Below are 20,494 nucleotides of genomic sequence, written 5' to 3'. Positions count from 1 at the left end.
TCCGACTCTTTGCAACCCCATGAATCACAGCATGCCAGGCCTCCCTGTCCATCACTAACTGCCGGAGTTCACCCAAACTCATGTCCATCGAGTCAGTGATGCCACCCAGCCATCTCATCCTCTGTCATCCCCTTCTCCTCCTGCCCCCAATCCCTCCCAGCATCAGGGTGTTTGCTAATGAGTCAGCTCTTCGCATCAGGTGGCCAAAGTATTAGAGTTTCAGCTTCAGCATCAGTCCTTCCAATGAACATCCAGGACTGATCTCCTTTAGGATGGACTGGTTGGATCTCCTTGCAGTCCAAGGGAATCTCAAGAGTCTTCTCCAACACCACAGTTCAATAGCATCAATTCTTCGGCACTCAGCCTTCTTCACAGTCCAACTCTCACATCCATACATGACCACTGGAAAACCATAGCCTTGACTAGATGGACCTTAGTCGGCAAAGTAATGTCTCTGCTTTTTAATATGCTATCTAGGTTGGTCATAGCTTTCCTTCCAAGGAGTAAGCATCTTTTAATTTCATGGCTGCAATCACCATCTGCAGTGATTTTGGAGCCCCCCCAAAATAAAGTCTGACATCTATTTCCCATGAAGTGATGGGACCAGATGCCATGATCTTAGTTTATTAGGTACATCAATCAATAAAGTATAGTATATATACACAATGGAATATTATTCAGCCATAAAAAAGAAAGAAATCTTACTTTTGCAATAACATGGATGAACCTGAAGGGCATTATGCTAAGAGAGGTAAGCCAGACAAAAACAAATATGCATGGTATTGCTTATACATGGGGGAAAGATTGTAATGCATGTAAACTGAATAGAATGTCGTTATCACATGCTGGGCATGGAAGAAATTGGGAGAGGCTTATAAACTTTTAGCTATAAGATGAGTAGGTTTTAGAATATAATGTAAAACATGATTACAGTTGATAATACTGCATTATATATTGAAATTTTCTAGGAGAGTAGAACCTAAGCATGCTCACCAAAAAAAGGAAAAAATGTCCCACCTTAAATGTGGGGATCCTTTCACAATGTATATATGCATTAAATCATCATTTGTACACTTAAAAATTACAATTTTATTTGTCAGTTATACCTCAAGCTGAAAAAATTTTACTTAAAAAATCCTTTGCCCATATTGAATTAGGTTGTTTATTTTTGAGTTGTAGGAGTTATTTATACATTCTAAATATTAGTTGCTTATCTGGTATATGACTTGCAAGTATTTTTTCCCATTCTGTGGGTTGTCTTTTTACTTTTTGATAATGTCCTTTGATGTACAAGCATTTAAAAAATATTGATGAAGTGTAATTTATCTGTTTTTTCTTTTGTTTCCTTTGTGTTGTTAGTATCATATCTAAGAAATCATCTTTAAATCCAGTGTTAAGAAGATTTATTCCTATACTTTCTTCTGAGACTTTTATAGTTTTAGCTTTTATGTTTGTCTTTGATCCATTTTGAGTTAATTCATGTATATGGTGTAAGGCAAGGGTTCATTCTTTTGCATGTAGATATCCAGTTTTGTTACATTAGTTGAAAGAAACTCTCCCACATTGAATAGTCTTTTTGTAAGCATTTATTTTAGGGCTCTCTAGTCTATCTCAGATCTATATGTCTGTTGTTATACCAGTGCCACACTGTATTGATTACTGTAGGTTTATATTTAGTTTTGAAATCAGGAACTGTATGTTTTCCAACTTTGTTGTTCTGTTTCAAGAGTATTTTGACAATTAATGATAAAATCTTTTAAAGTACATTCTAAACAGCTTATTTTTTGTAAACTGTATGTGTCATGTATGAGCAAATGACATCCACAATTTATATTTTAAGCCTGTGCTGTCTTGAACTCTAGACTAAAGATTTTAAAATTTAAAAATAAATAAATAAATAAACAGTTAGGAATTATAAAAAAAAAAAAGAGCTGCCTGACATTCCCACCATGCTTCTCAATAGTAACCTGTCAAAAACACACATTTTAATCTCTTTTTTGAATTGTGTTCCTTCTGGCTTCCATAATTTAGTAAGTAACATCACACACTTTTGAAGAAGGAAATGGCAACACACTCCAGTATTCTTGCCTGGAGAATCCCATGGACAGAGGAGGCTGGTAGGCTACAGTCCATGGGGTCACAAAGAGTCGGACACAACTGAGCAGCTTTCAGTATCACATACTTCTTCTCTTTTCTTTACCACTGCTCCTATCCCCACCCCCTCAACAAGTCCTGTTGGCTTTTCCTTCTAAACATCTCCCCAATCTGACCACATCCATCCCTATTACTGTATCCAAGTTACAGTCATTATGTCCCTCCAATCCCTGATCCAGTCTACTCTATTCACAGAAGTCAGGAAGTCTGAGAAAAGATGAATTCTAGAATCTTACTTTGAAGACGTTTGTCCAAGTATTCTAGGATTAATCTGAACATTTGAATTATTGCAAGAATTAAAGATCCAAATGCTAGGGATCCTGTGTGATATCTGGACAAAGATAAAATGAGAATAAAGGTTAAAATATTGTTACTAAGAACACAAAGGATGTTAGTTAATTTTTATTGTTAAAAGCGTTGATAGAAAAGAACTTCTACTCTCTTATTCAGATTGACAAAGGTTTCCATAGAGGCCTTTAAACCATATATATCCATTTTGTACTTCATCTACAAAAATGATACCAATAGCCTATCATTTTATATTGATTTTATGTTTGAGCTGAGCAATGAAGAAAGACAAGTTCATCCTTAATCTTTAATTTAGTGACCTCCCCTACTTTTTCACTCCAGTAACCTTTTAGAAGGATTGGCCTGAGTAGGGGTTAAAAATAAAATGATGGCTATAAAACCAAACAAAGCCATGGACATTCATGAATCTTGAATTATACCTTTGACCTCAAGTACTTTGCCACTTGAATTATAAGCACACTAATCATAACTGGGAAGATAGATATAGTGTTCAATGTGAAACTTACCTTATGGCTCGTCCAAATGCAGTAAAAAGTGGATAGGGTGGGATGTCATCAGGTTTTTTCAAGGCCCAATAATAAGAAGCAAAGGCACCAGCAAGGGCACACTGACCCAATGCAATGACAAAGTTTATAAGCCAGAGAAAGACGAATAGATTGAGTAACTGGAAGGTAGTGATGTATTGATGATATAGGCTCTTTCCACCATAGAAAGCAAAATGACACTGAGCCCCAGGGCAAGCTTTGGCAATTTCAGTTGTATTAAAACCCTGCACTCAGAAAAAAGAAACCAACAAGGATAATATGATAATAATATTCCAAGACAATGCCTTCCCTGCATTCTCTTGTGTAGCCCCCAACTGCTTGCCCTGCTCTTCTATTAGCTTCTGCTGTTATTTCTATTTTCTATAACATTACTTTGTACAGTTCTTTCTTGAGTTATGGAAAAGTATCTCATTTTACCATGACATGTTCATTAATCTGCATCTACTATAATTTTACCTGTATTAGTGTGGTTGTTGACTGTACATGCTTCCTAGGTATACGACACAAGTGAGCTCAGGCGATAGCAGTGTTTTCTCTCTGTTCTACTCACTGTTTTCGGTACTCTTCAGCTAACACCTGACTCACTCTCCCCTTCTCTACAGTGATCCTCATCAGTGCACAGGGTCCCTGTTACAGGATTATTCCTACAACAATTGTTGGATGAAACGTAGTAGAGTTCCTTATTAAAGTAAATAAAAGAATTTCTTTTACTTACCACTGGGTCACAGGTTTTATTTTCATGTTCACATTGCCCTTGTGGGGCTATGACTTTATATATAGGTGCCCCTGATGTAGCCAAGTAACTGAGTGAACTCTATTAAGGTTAAATTATTTGCTGGCAGATTGAAAATAAATGGACAAGAAAATAATGTGTGAATAACCCAAAAGTGTACTGAAAGACTAATTTCAAAAAACTTATAATCTAATAATTCATTCATTTTAAGACCCAGAGTAATATAACATGGGTCAGCTACACTGAGTGGCCCCTTAAAAACAATGAAATATAAAAGAGTTTTTTTCTTTTTAGGTATTGCAAAGGAGAAGTACCATATGTGAAGATAAAATAAAATCTACCATGTGACCTATTTGAGGGGAAATTCAGTTGGTTCACTTTTTTAGAGCTTAGCAGTCATCACCACCATCATCATCATCATTTCAATTATATCTTTAGGATGTTTCTGGTCTTTCCAGGATGGAAAGGCATATGAACTCCCAGGTTCTGAGAAATAGTATGGACCTGAGGTTTAAATAAGTCAATTAACAAAGGATACAGTGCTACCACAGCCCAGTAGGAAATGCAGACTGAGAGGAAAAAGAAAGTTAAAGCTGGATAAATTAAAGTACTAGGGATGTATCCAATGGCTCTGAAATAAAACAAATAGTTGAAATTCAAAATGATACAGTTACAATTTCTCAATTAAAATTTGATCTTTTAGAACTAGACTGAATTCATTCAAAGAACAGTGGTAATAACCATTGACTCTTGTTTGCTGGTATTAAGTAATAGTTAGTTTTAATTTTTATTTATTTATTAAATTAATAGCATTCTTTCAGTGCTCATGTTTGATTCCTGCCAAAACTTCTCCAAACCTTCTCCTCTTTGGTTATTTCTGTCTAACTCAGAAAGACTTCATGCATTATAATCATGGTATTTCTCCCTTTTGTTTAGACATTTAAAATTGCAGAGGATCTTGACAATCATATGATCAAATGTGAGAATCCATCTCTAATTCAAGAATCCCTTCTGAACTGTCTTCAGAACATGTTTCTTAGTCTCATATGACACAGTTTATTCTATTTTCTTAACAACCAAAGTATTAGGAAGTTCTCCTCCTGCCTGTAATTCACATCCACTACCTTCTGGAGAAGAAATGACCACCTTTTCCATACAGCAACCCTTCAAGTAACTCGTTCATTTTCCAAGATAAATGATTATTTTGAAATTTCCTCCTAAGATATGCTTTCTAAAATATTCACATCCTAGTTACTCTATTACTACTTTTGAATAATTTTTTAGCATATGACACTAAATTAACTCTGTGTTGTTTGATGTACCCACTGAGAACTACAATAGAACTATTTCCACTCCCAATGCATTGACACACTTTCTTCTTCAGTCACCCCATGGGGCATGCATAATCTTAGTTCCTGGACCAGCTGATGGGACCCTTGCCCGCTACCGTGGAAGTGCAGAGCCCTAACCACTGGACCACTAGGGAATTCCCACACTGACACATTTTAGATTCATTTTTTTATTTGTTACCTTCTCCACCTCACTATTTAGACTGTACTATTCTCTCTTTCCTCCAGACACTGATGTGAGTGAAATACTGGGCATCCCTATGATTACCTTGTATTCTCACGCCAATTTATTCCAGCTCTTATTTTCCTTTGAAAAAAAAATCTTTAATCTGTCACAGTAGTAACTGCTCTTTAACATGCACATGCATACACACACATTTAGAGGCATAGCAGTTGGATAAGTGAATTGTACAATATCATATTATTTAAGGAATAACCCAGCAAATCAGTAGCTTTCAGTGGCTAATGACAGGGCTTCAGTTATTGTGGGAAGAACAGATTTAATTTAGCAAATTGCTTGTTAACTATTTCAAACACTGGCTCTAGGTGGCACTATTATTATTATAGATGACGATTTTGTTAAAACAATCCTTAAAGACTGTTTAAAATAATTTGGTCCTTGGTCATTAACAACCCAGTTTCCATTGTTCTTAACAAAGGACATGATCTGTTGGCTTTTAGTAATACTTTCTTTATTGTTTCCATGCATTATTCAGAAGTTTAATGTATTATCTTCAAGTGACCTTTTGGAATAGTTTAGAAACTGTAGGTGTTATTACCTCACACCATGAATTTTATGAAAAATTGTGTTTATTTTGTAGCATTTTAAAATAAAAATGACTCTGGGTATACAATGTTCTTGAATTGAGGGCTGTAGATACAAAAACCTATAGTCTGGTGCTGCTAAGACCAATTACTCTGTCTACTGGCAAATTTTGTTACTTATACAAAACCAGCAAGAGCATATAATTGACTTCATAGAATTACAGTGATCTACAGTTCTACAAATGATCTCAACCATCAGTATTAATATATGACTCAGTATGGGAGTAATACAACATATAATGTAACTAACTTTTATTAACAGTCTATCATTTACTTTCATATAAGCTATTCTCCTAACATATATTTGGTGTTTTAAAAAAGTGCCAGTGCACAGACTACATGGGTTTTAGCTTTATTTTGCTCTAAGATAATCGACGTTTGGGGATTTTGAAAGACTTGTTAGTGTGAACTTTTTTAAATGTGGTAAAGTCTGAACTTGAACAAGTTTTCTTGAATGGAAAGCAGATTTAACAAGCCATCTTAAAGGGAAAAGAGTCTGGGGCATCTACAAATAAGCAGTGACTGATATGAAAGACAGATATACATTATGCGAGTCTCTCCATCAAGGCCTTACTTGCTCCCCTCCTTCAGCAGGGCGATGGAGATACGGATTCGGGTCCTGAGGAAGATCAGCATGAGGATGATGAACAGTTCAAGGAGGCAGAGTATTATCACTTTAAACAGGAAAAAAATATTAGTGTGCGATGCAAATCAAACCAAAGAGCAAACTTTCTGTGCAAACATTAGACTGATCTTCATGATGATTTCTGCCAGCTCTGACACTTCATGATTTAAGTAGTGCTGCCTCTCTCCAAAGATGCCAGTTTTAGAAATTCACTTTTAAAACCTCTGAGAAATGCTTTAAAAAAATTCCTGGATTAAAACTTTTAGCTAGAATTTAAACAACTGTGTTGGACAGGCTTCATTTTATCTATGGAAACATTTCACACCACTTGTAGAAATGAGAAAATAGGCATAGAAGAAAAGGAAGAGCTGCTTTAGACAACTCTATGTTAGATGTTTTCACTTGTAAACTTCCTTGAATAAGAGAATCATTACAGAACAAAGCTTTTGAGCTGCTGCCAGGCTCACAATGCCTCTTAACTGATCCTACTGACGGACGGGGTGAGGTTCTGGGATACCACAGTTTTAGTTTGTGACCCCACATTTTTAGTTTGTGCCTTGATAAAATCAGAGTGTAATGCCAACCCAAGCTGTGTAATAGTCTGAGAGTTAGAATTAAGGGACTCTAGTTCCGTTTTTTTTCCTGCTGTACCATCGTGAATCACTGTAAGTGTACATATAACCCCTCCCTCGTGAGCCTCTCTCTCACCCCTCAATCCACTCCTTTCTGTCTAGTTTGGTTTTGAATTGATGCTTGTGTGCCTCTTGAACTAAGAGTTATACACATTAACTGTGTCAAAACCACATTTATGTAAGGTAAGTGAACCTGCCAAGAAAGAATAAAATGTACGAGTGTAAAGAAAGAGAGCAAGGAGAGGAAACCTTGGCTCCATTTTGGCTTTTTGTTTCCTAGATCCAGGTCCACTTGGAAGTCCAGCTGCTTTTCTGCTATTTTGAGTTTGGTGAGACACTTCTCTGTTCTTAGAATAAATGCCTCTGCCTTGCCTCCAGCTTTGTTTGTTTTTACTTTAAGCCAAACAGCCCTAATTATTATATTCCTCAATTCTATGACATACCTTTAATTTAGTAATAACCTTTGAGGAAAAGTAAAAAATCCTTTATTAAATGTCTGTCTATTGATTATAAAATGCATCCTGACCTCAAAGATGTTAAAAAGTGAAAAGACGTGGAGTCTAAATTAAGGAATATAATATGGCTAATAACAGATTCTGAAATCATGAGAGAAACTTAACGAAAAGTTAAATTCCTACCCATGAAAAGATCCACTCTATAACATTCCTGTTAGTTATTCTGCTCATGTCTGAACACTTCCAATCACAGGACACTCATTTTATTCTATTGTTATACCACTAAGATTCAGATGTTTATCATACCTCTGTTAGTATCTCCAAGTGAGGAGAAACCAGTTAACCCAGAGATGTGGGAGGTTCTCAGTAATGTAACATCTCCCTGCTACATCTTCTTTTATTTCAACTGTGTATTTATGTTTTTATGCATAACTGATTCTTTCAAAGCTCCACTGAGCCCAAAACTGTGGAGTGTAGCCATATTAAACTAAAATCATTATCATCTTTGGATAAACTTAAGAATATAAATTGTGTCAGTCACTTTATGTTCCAAAATCTCATTGTAAAAGAACACTGAATATTAAATTTGTGCTTTTACAAAATTATATTATTTTAAATGGTTATATTAAAGAAATTTAGCACCTCTTTGAATTTATATATTCCCTCCTTTTGTTTAACAAAAAATAGAAACATATTTTTCGAGACCCTACAGAGAAGCTGGTATAAATCTAACCTTATCAAGGAGGCTGGGATAATTAATAGAAATGAAAATAGAACCATCTTCTAATACAATCCAAGACCCATAAAATGATAATTTTTATGTGTATTACTCCACATATTTTTAGTGTTTCTGTCAATAAGTATAATTTCACATGTATACCCTTGTCACTGATGCTGAGAATTATAAGCACAGAGCAAATAATGTCTGATATTATTTCATAATGGATTATGAAAGTTAACACTCATTTGAGGAAAGATAAGTATTCCTAGACTTGAAAATAAAAGCAAGCTCTGCATTTTCTTCAAAGTACCTCTCTTAACTTTTCCAATGGCATATTCTAATCATCTCAATGATTTTGTGTCAAAGATCCTTAAAAGACAGCAGTGGGGTGCCCATAGAACCTGTAACTAACATCCATCTGAGAGTAAAACTAGAGGTTTCAGTACATAATGGATGAGATTTGTCATCTTCAGAAATGATAGGTAACAGTATGTGGACTGCTGAGGGATATAGAATCACTCAAATTCAGGGAAAGGGATGAGGATATAAGTCCCAAGATGCTTGATTTTTATAGTCAAAAAAAAGAAAAAGAAATGGCTATCAATGAAGTTCTTCTGAAACATATTTGAAAAAACTAATGTGTTATATTATTAAAGGGAATTAGCTGCATGAGAGCTAGAAATGGGAACCCAAAGAGCAAAAATTTGGCACTTTGAGTTAGCACTATCCAAGGCACAGAGAAACACTGAATATAGCAGACACAGGAATCTGGCGGGGGCTTCTGTGCAGCCGGGGTAGGTCATCCAGCTTGGCATGAGCCTGAAGAAAACACCTCTCAAGACTATCCAAGGGTCTCTGCTAAAAAAACTTTCTCATTAGTAATCTTATTCGCCATGTGCCTTGAGCCCAGGAAAGCAGTGTCCTAGGTGGGCTATGTCTGCGTTCCGAGAGATTATCCTAATAGTGTAAACAAATACAGTGGCACTCTGGTGACATGCTGTGAGCCTGTCCCTGAAAGCTACCCAAATGACTTCTGGGTGAAATGGCAAAATTAAGTTTTCAGATTTATGTTAAGGGATCCATTCTGGAATCATGATGCTCTCCAAGAAGTTTTCAGATTTATGTTGAGGGATCCATTCTGGAATCATGATGCTCTCCAAGAAGTTTTCAGATTTATGTTAAGGGATCCATTCTGGAATCATGATGCTCTCCAAGATACTGCCCTCCTCTTAGGCTGTCTGGGCTCCTTACCAGGCTTCCTCAAGCTCGTCTTGTCTGGCTCTCTAACTTCAACAATATAGGAAGATTAATTTGTTTTTTAAAGCACCATGTAATTAGAGATCATTTTAAAAATATTGATTAAAGAACATGAATCTCTGTAAAGAACAAGGAATAGTATAATAAAAACTATTAAAGCCATCTACCTTTCAAAATTCTGTTACCCTTAACTAACTCAATCTAAATAAACACTAAAAATTGTAAATTTGTAAAAATTACTTATTATTCCAATTCTATCACAAGTAGTTTAAAAGTCCTGTCATGAAAAACTTGTTTCTTCATTTTCTTTTTTCTTTTTCTGTTTTTAAATACAAGTTTGAAATATCAAGCATTTTGTCCTTTTAAAATACCTTTCTTAGACATTAGATTAATGGCTATAAATGTCTATATCTGACTCATATTAAGTTGAAGGCAAATAGCTTGAGATCATTGTACAGTAATATTTTTTTAGATTATATAATAAATTCCCCTCATTGACTTTCCATTTACTATGGCTAGTAGTATTATAGATACTTATTTTAATGATGTTACTAATAGATGTATTTAACAAGTTATACCAACCCAAGTTTTCTTTACACGAAAAGATGCATTCTTATTACAGTTTTAACAAAGCAAATTTTTAAAATCCACTCACTAAGTGCGAACCATGTTTGTTTCAGGCGAAAGTACATGCTTATGTCAGTCTGAATCCCAATGGTATATGCATTTAAGTGAGAACCTGGCTGCTCCTCAAGACGGCTGTATTCTAGGTAACAGCGCCATATTCCTCGAAAAAGAGAGAAAAGTAGACTAATATAAAATGTTATTTTCTGAAATATAAGCATACATCTACATGAAATTGATTAGCATGGTCATTTTTACAAAGGAAAGATTCCTATTTACACATTAAATATTTTATGTGCATCCAACAGTGTAAATGTAGTATCGTATGCAATATAAATTTTTCCAGTATTTTTTTTGCATGACCACAGCAACACCTGATTTTAAATGTCCTTTTAACTAGAAACAAGTTTAATGTCCATCAGTAATGACTGGTTAAAAATATTATAGTATATTTGCACAGCAGAATACTGTATTTCCATATAATGAGGAGAAAGTCTCTAGTGATAGTGAATGAGCACTAGATGCTTTATTAAATGAAAAAAAGTAAAAAAGTAAAAAATTATAAAAATTATATAAAATATTCTATAATTCATATAAGAAGTAAAAATAATATATGTATTTTCTTATGCATACCTAAAGTATCTCTGGGAAGATACATAGGAATACAGTATTTTCTGTATCCCTTCACTTTCAAACTTCCAATTTCCTTATGTTTTTGTAACTTCTGTAAAGAGCACAGCTCCAATTTGTACGTTTATATTTTAATCTGACCTGATAATCTCTGTATTCTAATTGATGAGTTTAATATATTTAATGTATTGCTATATCTACTTTTGTTTCAACCTTCTTTGTTTTTGTATTTCCTGTTCTACTTTGTATCAACACTTCCAATTCTTGTCCTTTAAAAACTGATCAGTTTTTGTTTGTTAACTTATATTCTGTTTTCCCCCTTTACTGGTTTAGAGATATCTTCTATATTTTTAGAATAAATTACTCTTGAATATTGACTGTGTACTTACTAACCAAGTCTAAAGTCAATCCAGGAAATATAAGAACCTTACATTGTTCAGTAATAATCCCAGTCTGATTATTCCTCTGTATTTTACTTATGTACAGTTGTAACTCAAAAAAAATTGGATATTATCATTATTTTGTACAAAGTTTCTTAAGTTCTGTGCTATGCTGATAGTCCCTCAGTCATTTTCAACTCTTTGTGACCCCCACGGACTATAGCCTGCCAGGCACGTCTGTCCATGGGGATTTTCCAGGCAAGAATACTGGAGTGGGTTGCCATGCCCTCCTCCAGGGTATCTTCCCAACCCAGGGAATGAACCCAGGTCTCCTGCGTTGCAGGGGAATTCTTTACTGTCTGAGTCACACATTTACCAATTAATTTTCTCTGCTTACCTTTCATTCTTAAATCTCATACATTTTGGCTGAACCATTTTTCCCTCTAGAAGTAGGCACTCCTTTAGTATTAATATATGTCTTCTTGTAAACTCTAGTTTTCACTTATCTTAAAATATCTTCAATGTTACTCTCATTCTTGAAAGAGAGTTTTGCTGAGTGTATAGCTATAGGCTGACCATTATTTTTTTCTTAGCTCTTTGAAGGTATTATTTTGCTCCTTTGGTTGCTGTCAAAAAGTCTTCTTCAGCTTATCTGTTCCTTTGTAGGCAATCTGTCTTTTCTCTCTGATTGTTTTTAAAATATTTTGTCTTTGGTATTCTGAACTTTCACAGTGATTAATTTCTTGCTCTCTAATGTATCATTCCAAACAATATACAAACATATTTTCCTTTCTCCCACCTTAAAGAGTAAAACAAAAGAAAGTCTACTTTTGACGTTCTTACCCCTATTCACTGCCGGATTTCTTGTCCCTTGTTGCAATTAAAGTCTCCCAAATAGCCATGTATATTGTCTGTCTATCATTCCTTTCCTCCAATCTTCCCTCAGTCCACTCTAATTAGGCTTTTCTTCCTCATTATGATGCTAAGACTACCCTAATCAGACACCAATGATCTTGTCATATTTATGTGCCCAAAGTCTATTCTCAGTTCTTATCTTTCTTGACCTATCTGCTTCATTTGACATGGATCATCACCCCCTCCACTGTTTTTTTTTTTTTTTTTTAAACTTGGCTTCTATGACATCACATCCTTTTAGTTTTCAAAGAAGACCCGTTTCTCCTCAGTAGTCTTTGCTGTTCCATTCTCTTCTCTCTGACCTCTTAATGTTGCAGGGCCTCTGAACTCAGTCTTTGGTCCACATCTCTACCTACACCTAATTTCTTGGTGATCTCAGCCATTCTCATGGCTCTAATAATCCTGATTCCTAAATATATTTATTTAGGCTAACTATCTCTTTCTAACTCTGTACATTCAACTGTATATTCAACTGCCTATGTGACATCTCCATCTTAATGCCTAATAAACATCTCAAACTCCACATATTCAAAATTACACTTCTGATCAATCCCCTTTCTAATCCAAGCTTGCTCCACTCACACCTTTCCTGATGTGTGCATGCTAAATCACCTCAGTTGTATCCAATTCTGTGTGACTCTATGGACTGCAGTCTGCCAGGCTCTTCCATCAAAGGGATTCTCCAGGCAAGCATACTGGAATGGGTTGCCACTTCCTTCTCCAGGGAATCTTCCTGACCCAGGGATCAAGCCCAGGTCTCCTTGCAGGCAGATTCTTTACTGTCTGAGCCACCAGGGACTAAAGTCATGATCATTTCACATCTCTCCTCTGCTCAAAACCCTACCTTGTCTCCCTACTTCACTCAGAGTAAAACTAATCTAAATCTCTGGTGCTCCAGAAATGCCTCATCTCCTATTCTCCCCTTTATTTGGTACCGTTCATCCATGTACGCATTCTAACCATTTCTTCAACATGCTCCCATCTTTAAGACTTTGCTCTAACTGTACTTACTGTCTGGAACTTCTCCTGTATCTCCAGGGGCTAAGCCCGTTTTCTCCTTCAAGTGTTTTCTTGGATCTCATCTCAAAAATGCCTACCCTACTAATACTGGAGAAGGAAATGGCAATCCACTCCAGCACTCTTGCCTGGAAAATCCCATGGACAGAGGAGCCTGAAAGGCTATAGTCCATGGGGTCGCAAAGAGTCGGACACGACTGAGCGACTTCACTTTCACTTTCACTAATACTGCAATTTATACTCCTTGCCCTACCATGCTACTCTCTATCCCCCTTCAGTGTCTTATTTCTTTTTTTTCTGTGGCAAGTATCACCTTCTAATAGATAATTTGCTTAGGCTATGAGCATCAAGAGAGTAAGAACTTCTGTCTTTTTGTTTACTGTTCTTTCTCAAGAGCCTAGAATAGTGCCTATACATAGCAGCTGTACAACTGATATTTGTTAATGAATAAATGAAAAAAATACATGACTAGATGTGGATGTCACTTCCCTTATTCTTCTTGGTAGAGCTTCCTGTATCTTTGAATTTATATCTTTCATCAGTTCTAGAAAATTCTCAGTCAATACCTTTCAAATATGCTGATACATGTTAGGCTCTTCTCAATCTATTCTGTATCTCTCTTATTAAATACAGAATCATATTTTGTCCTTTGTTCACGTTCTAGTGTATTTTGAGTAATTAATTCAGAGTTTCATCTTTCAGTTCATTAATTATCTATTTTACTCTTTAACTTATTTAATTTTGAATATAACACTTAATTGCTTTGTTTTGAAAAGTTCTATTTGCTTCATTTTCATGTATGCCTGAATATTTTTGATGATTTCTTATTTTTTTAGTTGTATTTTTAATTCTTAAACATTAATTCATGTTCTGTATCAGCCCATATCTGAATTTCTTAGTGACCTCAATCTGAGGTTTATCATTTCTTTTGTTTCTTGCAAAAGACCGTTTCCATACATGTTTGGAAATCTTTGATTGCAACTCATACACTGTTCATTTTAATCTGTTGATACCTGGTGATCTGAATTGAAGGTGCTTCCATCTAGAAGGGATTCATATTTATTTCTATTGGCAACCAAAGGGTACTACCAAACTAGGGTCACTTTACCCGTTTTCCAGGATCCAGGACCTACTCCAGCAGTTTCAGGCCTGACCCTCTACTCTTCTGCTGGCTCTGAGTCTCCTGATTGTAGCACTGGTATGATCTACCCATAATCTCACATGTGCCTCCTGCAAAATGGTTTTGCTTTCTGGGATACTTCATTTCTAGTAAGCTCATGAAAAGAATAAATAAAACAATACAATATAACATGCCATCATTTCATAGCAAAAGAACCCTTTAGATTATTTAGTTCCTTCACACTACTGGATATGAAAGTCTCAGCAGTTATTTTCCAATTTATTTTTCTATTCCTATCTCATTCCTGTCCTAGTGTGTGTTTGTCATTAAAAGTATGTTCCCTGGGCTTCAAGTCCTCTTTCCTTAATAATATTCCTGCATAATAAGAAAATAATAAATACCATTTATTGAACAATTATTATGGTGGCTCTCTAAGTACTTTATATACATTGTTTATTTAATACTCAGAGATTCCTGTTATACAGTTGAGGAAACTATGAAATAGAGGACTATGTACTTGCAGAGAGCTGTGCTTTTTCCAAATTCCAAATACATATTTATATCCATGGTATTATATGGCTATCCCCTATGTAACTCTTAATTTTTTATAATCTTTGAGAATTGTTCACATGCTCAAACTCTAAGACAGAAAAGGGAAGGGGATACTCTGAGCTCTGAGGAAGAAAACAAAGGCTTTTTGACAAAAAGTTTTCTCGGGAGTTTCAGATTAGGAGACAGCAATTCTTATATTCCTTCATGAGGTTCACGGGCAGCTGCACAGCATGAACAGATAAGGAATGATACATGGAGTCACGCAAACAACTGTTGAGAAACTCTGAGGATAATGAGCACCATAATAATAACCCAAGACATACTGAGTATTTACTGTGTTCCAGGGACTGTTCTAAGACCTTTATATTCATTGTCTCATTTAATTCTCACAGTAATGGTATGATGGAGATACCATTATTGTGTTGATGATATGGATAAGGAAACTGAGTCTTATAATCATTCAGAAACTTTTCCAAGTCCTCCAGTTACATTATGGAGACAGGACTGGAATTCAAGCTAACTATAGATTTTGGGTATTCTACGTTCTTATACTGATATGTGTAAAGATCTTCTTTGGGTGACAGAAATGAGATAGTGTTATTTTGGTATCTGTGACTATAAAAGTCTCATTGTCGATGTAAATGGTGTTGTAGGAAAATCGTTCTTTTGAATAGAAACCTCTCAAACATTCATATACTGGCTCATACGTTTATTAGAAGACTGAAAAGAAGGGCTATACCGTTCACTGATTCTTTGCGACCCTGTAGACTGTAGCCCGCCAGGCTCCTCTGTTCATAGAATTCTCTAGGCAAGAATATTGGAGTGGGTAACCATTTCCTTCTCCAGAGGATCTTCCCAACTCAGGGATCAAACCCAAGTCTCCTGCATTGTGGGCAGATTCTTTACCATCTGATCCACCAGGGAAGCTCAATTCAATTTTTTTTTAATGTTCGAATTTCACCTGTACTGCATTTGGCAGAACTGAGTTAATAATTAGAGCTCAACCTAGAAGTAAAGTAACTCTCCATCCAATAAGTGTAATTCAGAATACTTGCCTCCAGAGGGTGATGGCCCATTATGGAGTACTGGCCAATTATTAAAGTGTGTGACAGTACCTGGATTAAAAGTCCTAAGTTGAAAGAGAAAAATAGATCTATCACACATCTATAACTGTGCAGACCTGGGCCTTTGATCAGATAAAAAGTAAAAAGACTAAAAGAAATGGTCTGAAATAGTTTTCATTAACCTAAAGGGGATTCTTTTCACCTCCTTCTTAATACTCATGAGATATGAGATCAAAGACTGTAGAGAAAAAGAGAAGAATATTTTGAGAGCACTTCCCCCCGCCCCACGATAAAGAAGAAAGAAGTAACAGAGACACTGTATGCAGAATTAAGTAATTTTTCTCAATTTAACACCTTTAGGAAGACAGTAAAGAAGGATTAAATTCACTGGAAGTAAAATGCTTTCTGGTAGTTGACAATGGCAACTGAAAAGAAAAAGATTATTTTGATATTTGGTGATTTTAAGACGGGTGGATACCTACCATAAGCTATGATCCCAATCACACCAAAGGTGAAGATCCAGAAAAGCAATCCAGCTGTGAACCTCAGGAGCATCACAAACATCCAGCTGAGGAACATGGCGATAGTCAGGCCACTGGAGGATAAAAGGCACAACAAACACAGGGGGCCAGTGTGCTAAACATAACAAACATAGCAAGACAACACTTATTTCTATTCAAAATAATTCTTGATTATTTTATCTGAGTGTAGAAACATTTATGACATTAAAAAGTATAAACAATTCTTTCTGGTAAGACTTTCAGGGGAAATAATAGGACCATCAGAACTTGATAAATGAATCATTTTTGGTGTCTAGGTAAACGCAAATTCTATGTCCATAGTTGTTTCAGGAAAAATCACAATTCCTATCTGCTGCAGTCCTATTTTTTCCCTTCATACTTATGCACCAAGCGATAAGCAACAAAGCATATCCATGAGACGTTATTGCTGCTCTATATACCTGGTCACTAATGAAAACCATATGTAATATAACTAGCAGTAAGAGAACAATCTTGGGGCAGAAAGACAAGCAAAATAATTGTCCTACACAGTTCCTGAATCCATGATTTTGTAGCCATTATCATTCTGGTCTAATTATCTCTAATCGTTTGTGATGTCTAACATCACCAGACACTTATTTCAGATCCCCAGTGATCTGTGGGCCATTATCTGGAACCGGAATAAGGCCTCTGTGTCTCCTGGGCCATGTGACTTTATCAAGCAATCAAGAGCATGACTATTTTCCTTGTTTTAATTTCTTCCTGGGGTTTGATTGAGTATTGGAGGTACTTTTTCACAACCCCACTATATATCCAGGTTAAAGTCATATTGGATTTTTCTAAGTGATTTCATCAAAGAGAACTCACTAAAATTGGAAATCTGGCTGATGCCTCTATTAAGACCTAACCCTGCTGGTGATATCTGCAAGTTTGCAAATAGCAAAAGACAGCCTGGCACAGTTACCAAGCTTATTGTCTTCAGATGTTATCTTTAAGAAGAAACTATTAATAATACTCTTACTGGATAGATGATAGCATGTACCAGAGTACCTTCTCAGTGCATAGTCTTACAGAGCCTAGGGTTTTAACTTAGAAGCAAACCATAGATACTTTACTGCTGAAATATGCAGTGTGATTGAAAAATTATTCTATGGCGTGAGACAAGAGGGTTATTAAAAAAAGATTGGGGCAGGGGGTGGGAGGCTTCCCTGGTGGCTCAGTGGTAAAGAATCCTCCTGTCAATACAGGAGACACAGGTTCAATCCCTGGTCTGGGAAGATCCCACATGCTGTGGGGCAACTAAGTCCGTGTGCCATTAACTATTGAGCCTGTGCTCTAGACCCCCAAACTGCAACTACTGAAGCCCTCACCCTAGAGCCTGTGCTCGGCAACAAGAGAAGCCAGTGCAATGAGAAGCTTCCACTTGCTGCAACTAGAGAAAAGCCTGTGTAGTCACTGAGACCCAGCACAGCCAAAAATAAAAATAAATAAAATAAAAAATTTAAAAACAAGATCCAAGGGGAAAAATAAGAAATATAGTTCTTGACTACTTGTGTTTTTAATTCCCACATAAAAATTCTGAGTACACTAAGTCCCAGCATGTCAGTGTTTGGCTTTATATGTATGAAACAGATGAAACAGAAGAGTTGATGATAAAGGGAGGTGTTTATGCGCTAGTGTTTAGTTCCTAAGTCCCTGATTTAGAGACTATTTCAGTGTGTGTGAGGAGGACAGGAGAATCTGTTATAAATTATGCCTTTCTCAGGTAAGAGTAGAAAAGCCAAAATACAGAAGAGAGAAATTATCTAGTGATATTCAGGTCTGACAATAGGGGCACCAGTTTCCTATCAAGTGTAAAACTACAATCTCTGCCATGGAGATATATCCTGAAATACACACTGAAAATAATTACTCTGTTTAAGACAAAGCATAACAATGTAAAATCTCATGAAATTATCTAGTTTTATAGCTCTAAAAACTGCTGCTGCTGCTACTGCTAAGTCGCTTCAGTTCCGCCTCTGTGCAAGCCCATAGGCGGCAGCCCACCAGGCTTCCCCGTCCCTGGGATTCTCCAGGCAAGAATATTGGAGTGGGTTGCCATTTCCTTCTCCAATGCAGGAAAGTGAAAAGTGAAAGTGAAGTCGCTCAGTTGTGTCCAACTCCTAGCGAGCCCATGGACTTCAGCCTAGCAGGCTCCTCCCTCCGTGGGATTTTCTAGGCAAGAGTACAGGAGTGGGGTGCCATCGCCTTCTCTAGCTCTAAAAACTACTCCCTAGTATTTTACACACAATATAATTTTGAGTTTATAAGCACCTTACTTAAATATATCTATCTTGTCCCCCTAGTACTTTTATAACTGTTTCTTAAACCCACATTTTCTATGTATCTCTACTGTCCAAGAACCATACTAGGACTCTGAAAAACAAAGAAAAGATAGACATAGTTACCATAGTAAGAGTTCATAGTTTATCAGAGGGAAAGAGACAGGTAAATAAAATACAAGATGGTAGGTGCTATATAGAAGATAGATATGTGTGTTTACATATATGTATGTACACACATATACATACACACACAATGAATGAGGAACACAGAGGTGTAAGTAATTTACTAAATCTAGTGAAGTTAAGAAGATATCATAAGTGACACAAAAGCTGATTTTAAAGAATGAGATGAAGTTTCCCAGGGCACAAGGGAGGATATTCTAGGAAAGAGAATAGAATGTGCAAAAACACAAGGGTGTGATGGTCTGAGAATGGGTGTGCTACTTGCCATGTTTAGAATATAGGGTTACTCAAGGAACATGGATGGAGATACATCTGAGAAAGTAACTTGGATAGGTTGTAAGAGTTCTTGTAAGTATCTGAAGAAGTTTCCACTTTATTCTTTGATTACTAGGGAATCATAGATGCCTTTAAGGTACTTAAGAGACAAGAAGGTGACACAAAAGCCAGATAGTAATGACAGCCTTAGGGATATCAAACACATGTACCTGCTCTGGAAGACTGACTACATTTTCCTTTATGTTTAAGAAATGCAAATCTTATGTCTGAAAATTTAAAACCTCTTCCTCCCTTCATTTATTTTTTTCAGCTTTTCATTAGTACAGTGAGTTTGATGATGATGATAACAAACATTATGTGGAAGGGCTGTGTTAAAAAATAAGAATGATCCTTTGGAGATTAAGGGAAGGACAAATGTTATATGTGGTGAAAGGCACACACATACCACAGTGAGGCCCCATGGGACTTGAAATATATAAATACTCTTACTAGTAATTTAATGAGTAAAATTAAAATTTACATTCTTATAACTTTCTGCTAATATTGGGCAGATTTCCAAATATTTTGGGTCTTCACCCTGTCTGAAAAAGAAACTGGCAGGAACTGAAATCTGAGTCAGTCTCTCATTTATGAATATGAACGGGGAATTTGATGAAAGAAATTCTACAAAGATAAACTCAGAACGGGGCTGGAGATGAAACACTTATGTTTTCACTTACATGAGAATCCAATACCATGTTGTTGCATAGTCTTCAAACACCTTCACTCCAATTGCCCTTGCATCAAGGGCTTTATTGATACCACTGAATTCAAAGAAGAAAAAAAAATCAATTATTTTTTGACTACCATTAACGAGAAATGTTCTTGTTATGATAAAAGGGACTTGGAAGCTGATATTCTTAGCATATCTTTAGAAACCATTTATTGCTAGTGACCCTTTTGCTAGCCACAGTAATACATGAGGTGTCACTTTGGTGAACCTACAAAGGTAGCTACAGCTACACACAGAGGAAGCATTGCTTTCAAGAGTGGTAAAGATACCACTTTTCCAACATATGCAACATGCCCTCAGTGTTGCAGAGACCTCACTATAAGACATGAATTTAAATAAGATCAGCTTCTAACTTATAAAACCCATAGAGCTAAGAGTGAATATGCTATTTAATTTCCCCTTCTTAATCTTCTGACACTCTGTAGCAGAAGGCACAAAGAGGCATATGCAGAAAAGTACACAAATCATTAGCATCCAGTTGGATGGGTTATCAAGGCAAACACACTTGGTAAGTACAACTCAGTCATTCCTT

General features: G+C 36.0%; 1 protein-coding gene across 1 annotated transcript in view; it reads right to left on the bottom strand.

Annotated features, from left to right (window-relative positions):
- Nucleotides 1-20,494, bottom strand: part of SLC44A5 (solute carrier family 44 member 5) — a 166,841-nt gene that overhangs the window by 21,512 nt on the left and 124,835 nt on the right. Inside the window, exons 9-16 of the mRNA XM_052638052.1 lie at nt 19,910-19,993; nt 16,390-16,502; nt 10,261-10,392; nt 6,490-6,589; nt 4,280-4,372; nt 3,724-3,811; nt 2,970-3,232; nt 2,391-2,485 (exon numbers count right to left, since the gene is read on the bottom strand). Of these exons, the coding sequence (XP_052494012.1) occupies nt 2,391-2,485; nt 2,970-3,232; nt 3,724-3,811; nt 4,280-4,372; nt 6,490-6,589; nt 10,261-10,392; nt 16,390-16,502; nt 19,910-19,993 (968 nt within the window). The remainder of the gene's footprint in view (nt 1-2,390; nt 2,486-2,969; nt 3,233-3,723; nt 3,812-4,279; nt 4,373-6,489; nt 6,590-10,260; nt 10,393-16,389; nt 16,503-19,909; nt 19,994-20,494) is intronic.

This window comes from Budorcas taxicolor, chromosome 3 (genome assembly GCF_023091745.1).
Source record: "Budorcas taxicolor isolate Tak-1 chromosome 3, Takin1.1, whole genome shotgun sequence".
In the NCBI taxonomy this organism is placed as follows: domain Eukaryota; kingdom Metazoa; phylum Chordata; class Mammalia; order Artiodactyla; family Bovidae; genus Budorcas; species Budorcas taxicolor.
The sequence above is the reverse complement of the archived record's forward strand: the minus strand, read 5'-3'. Positions and strand labels throughout refer to the sequence as shown.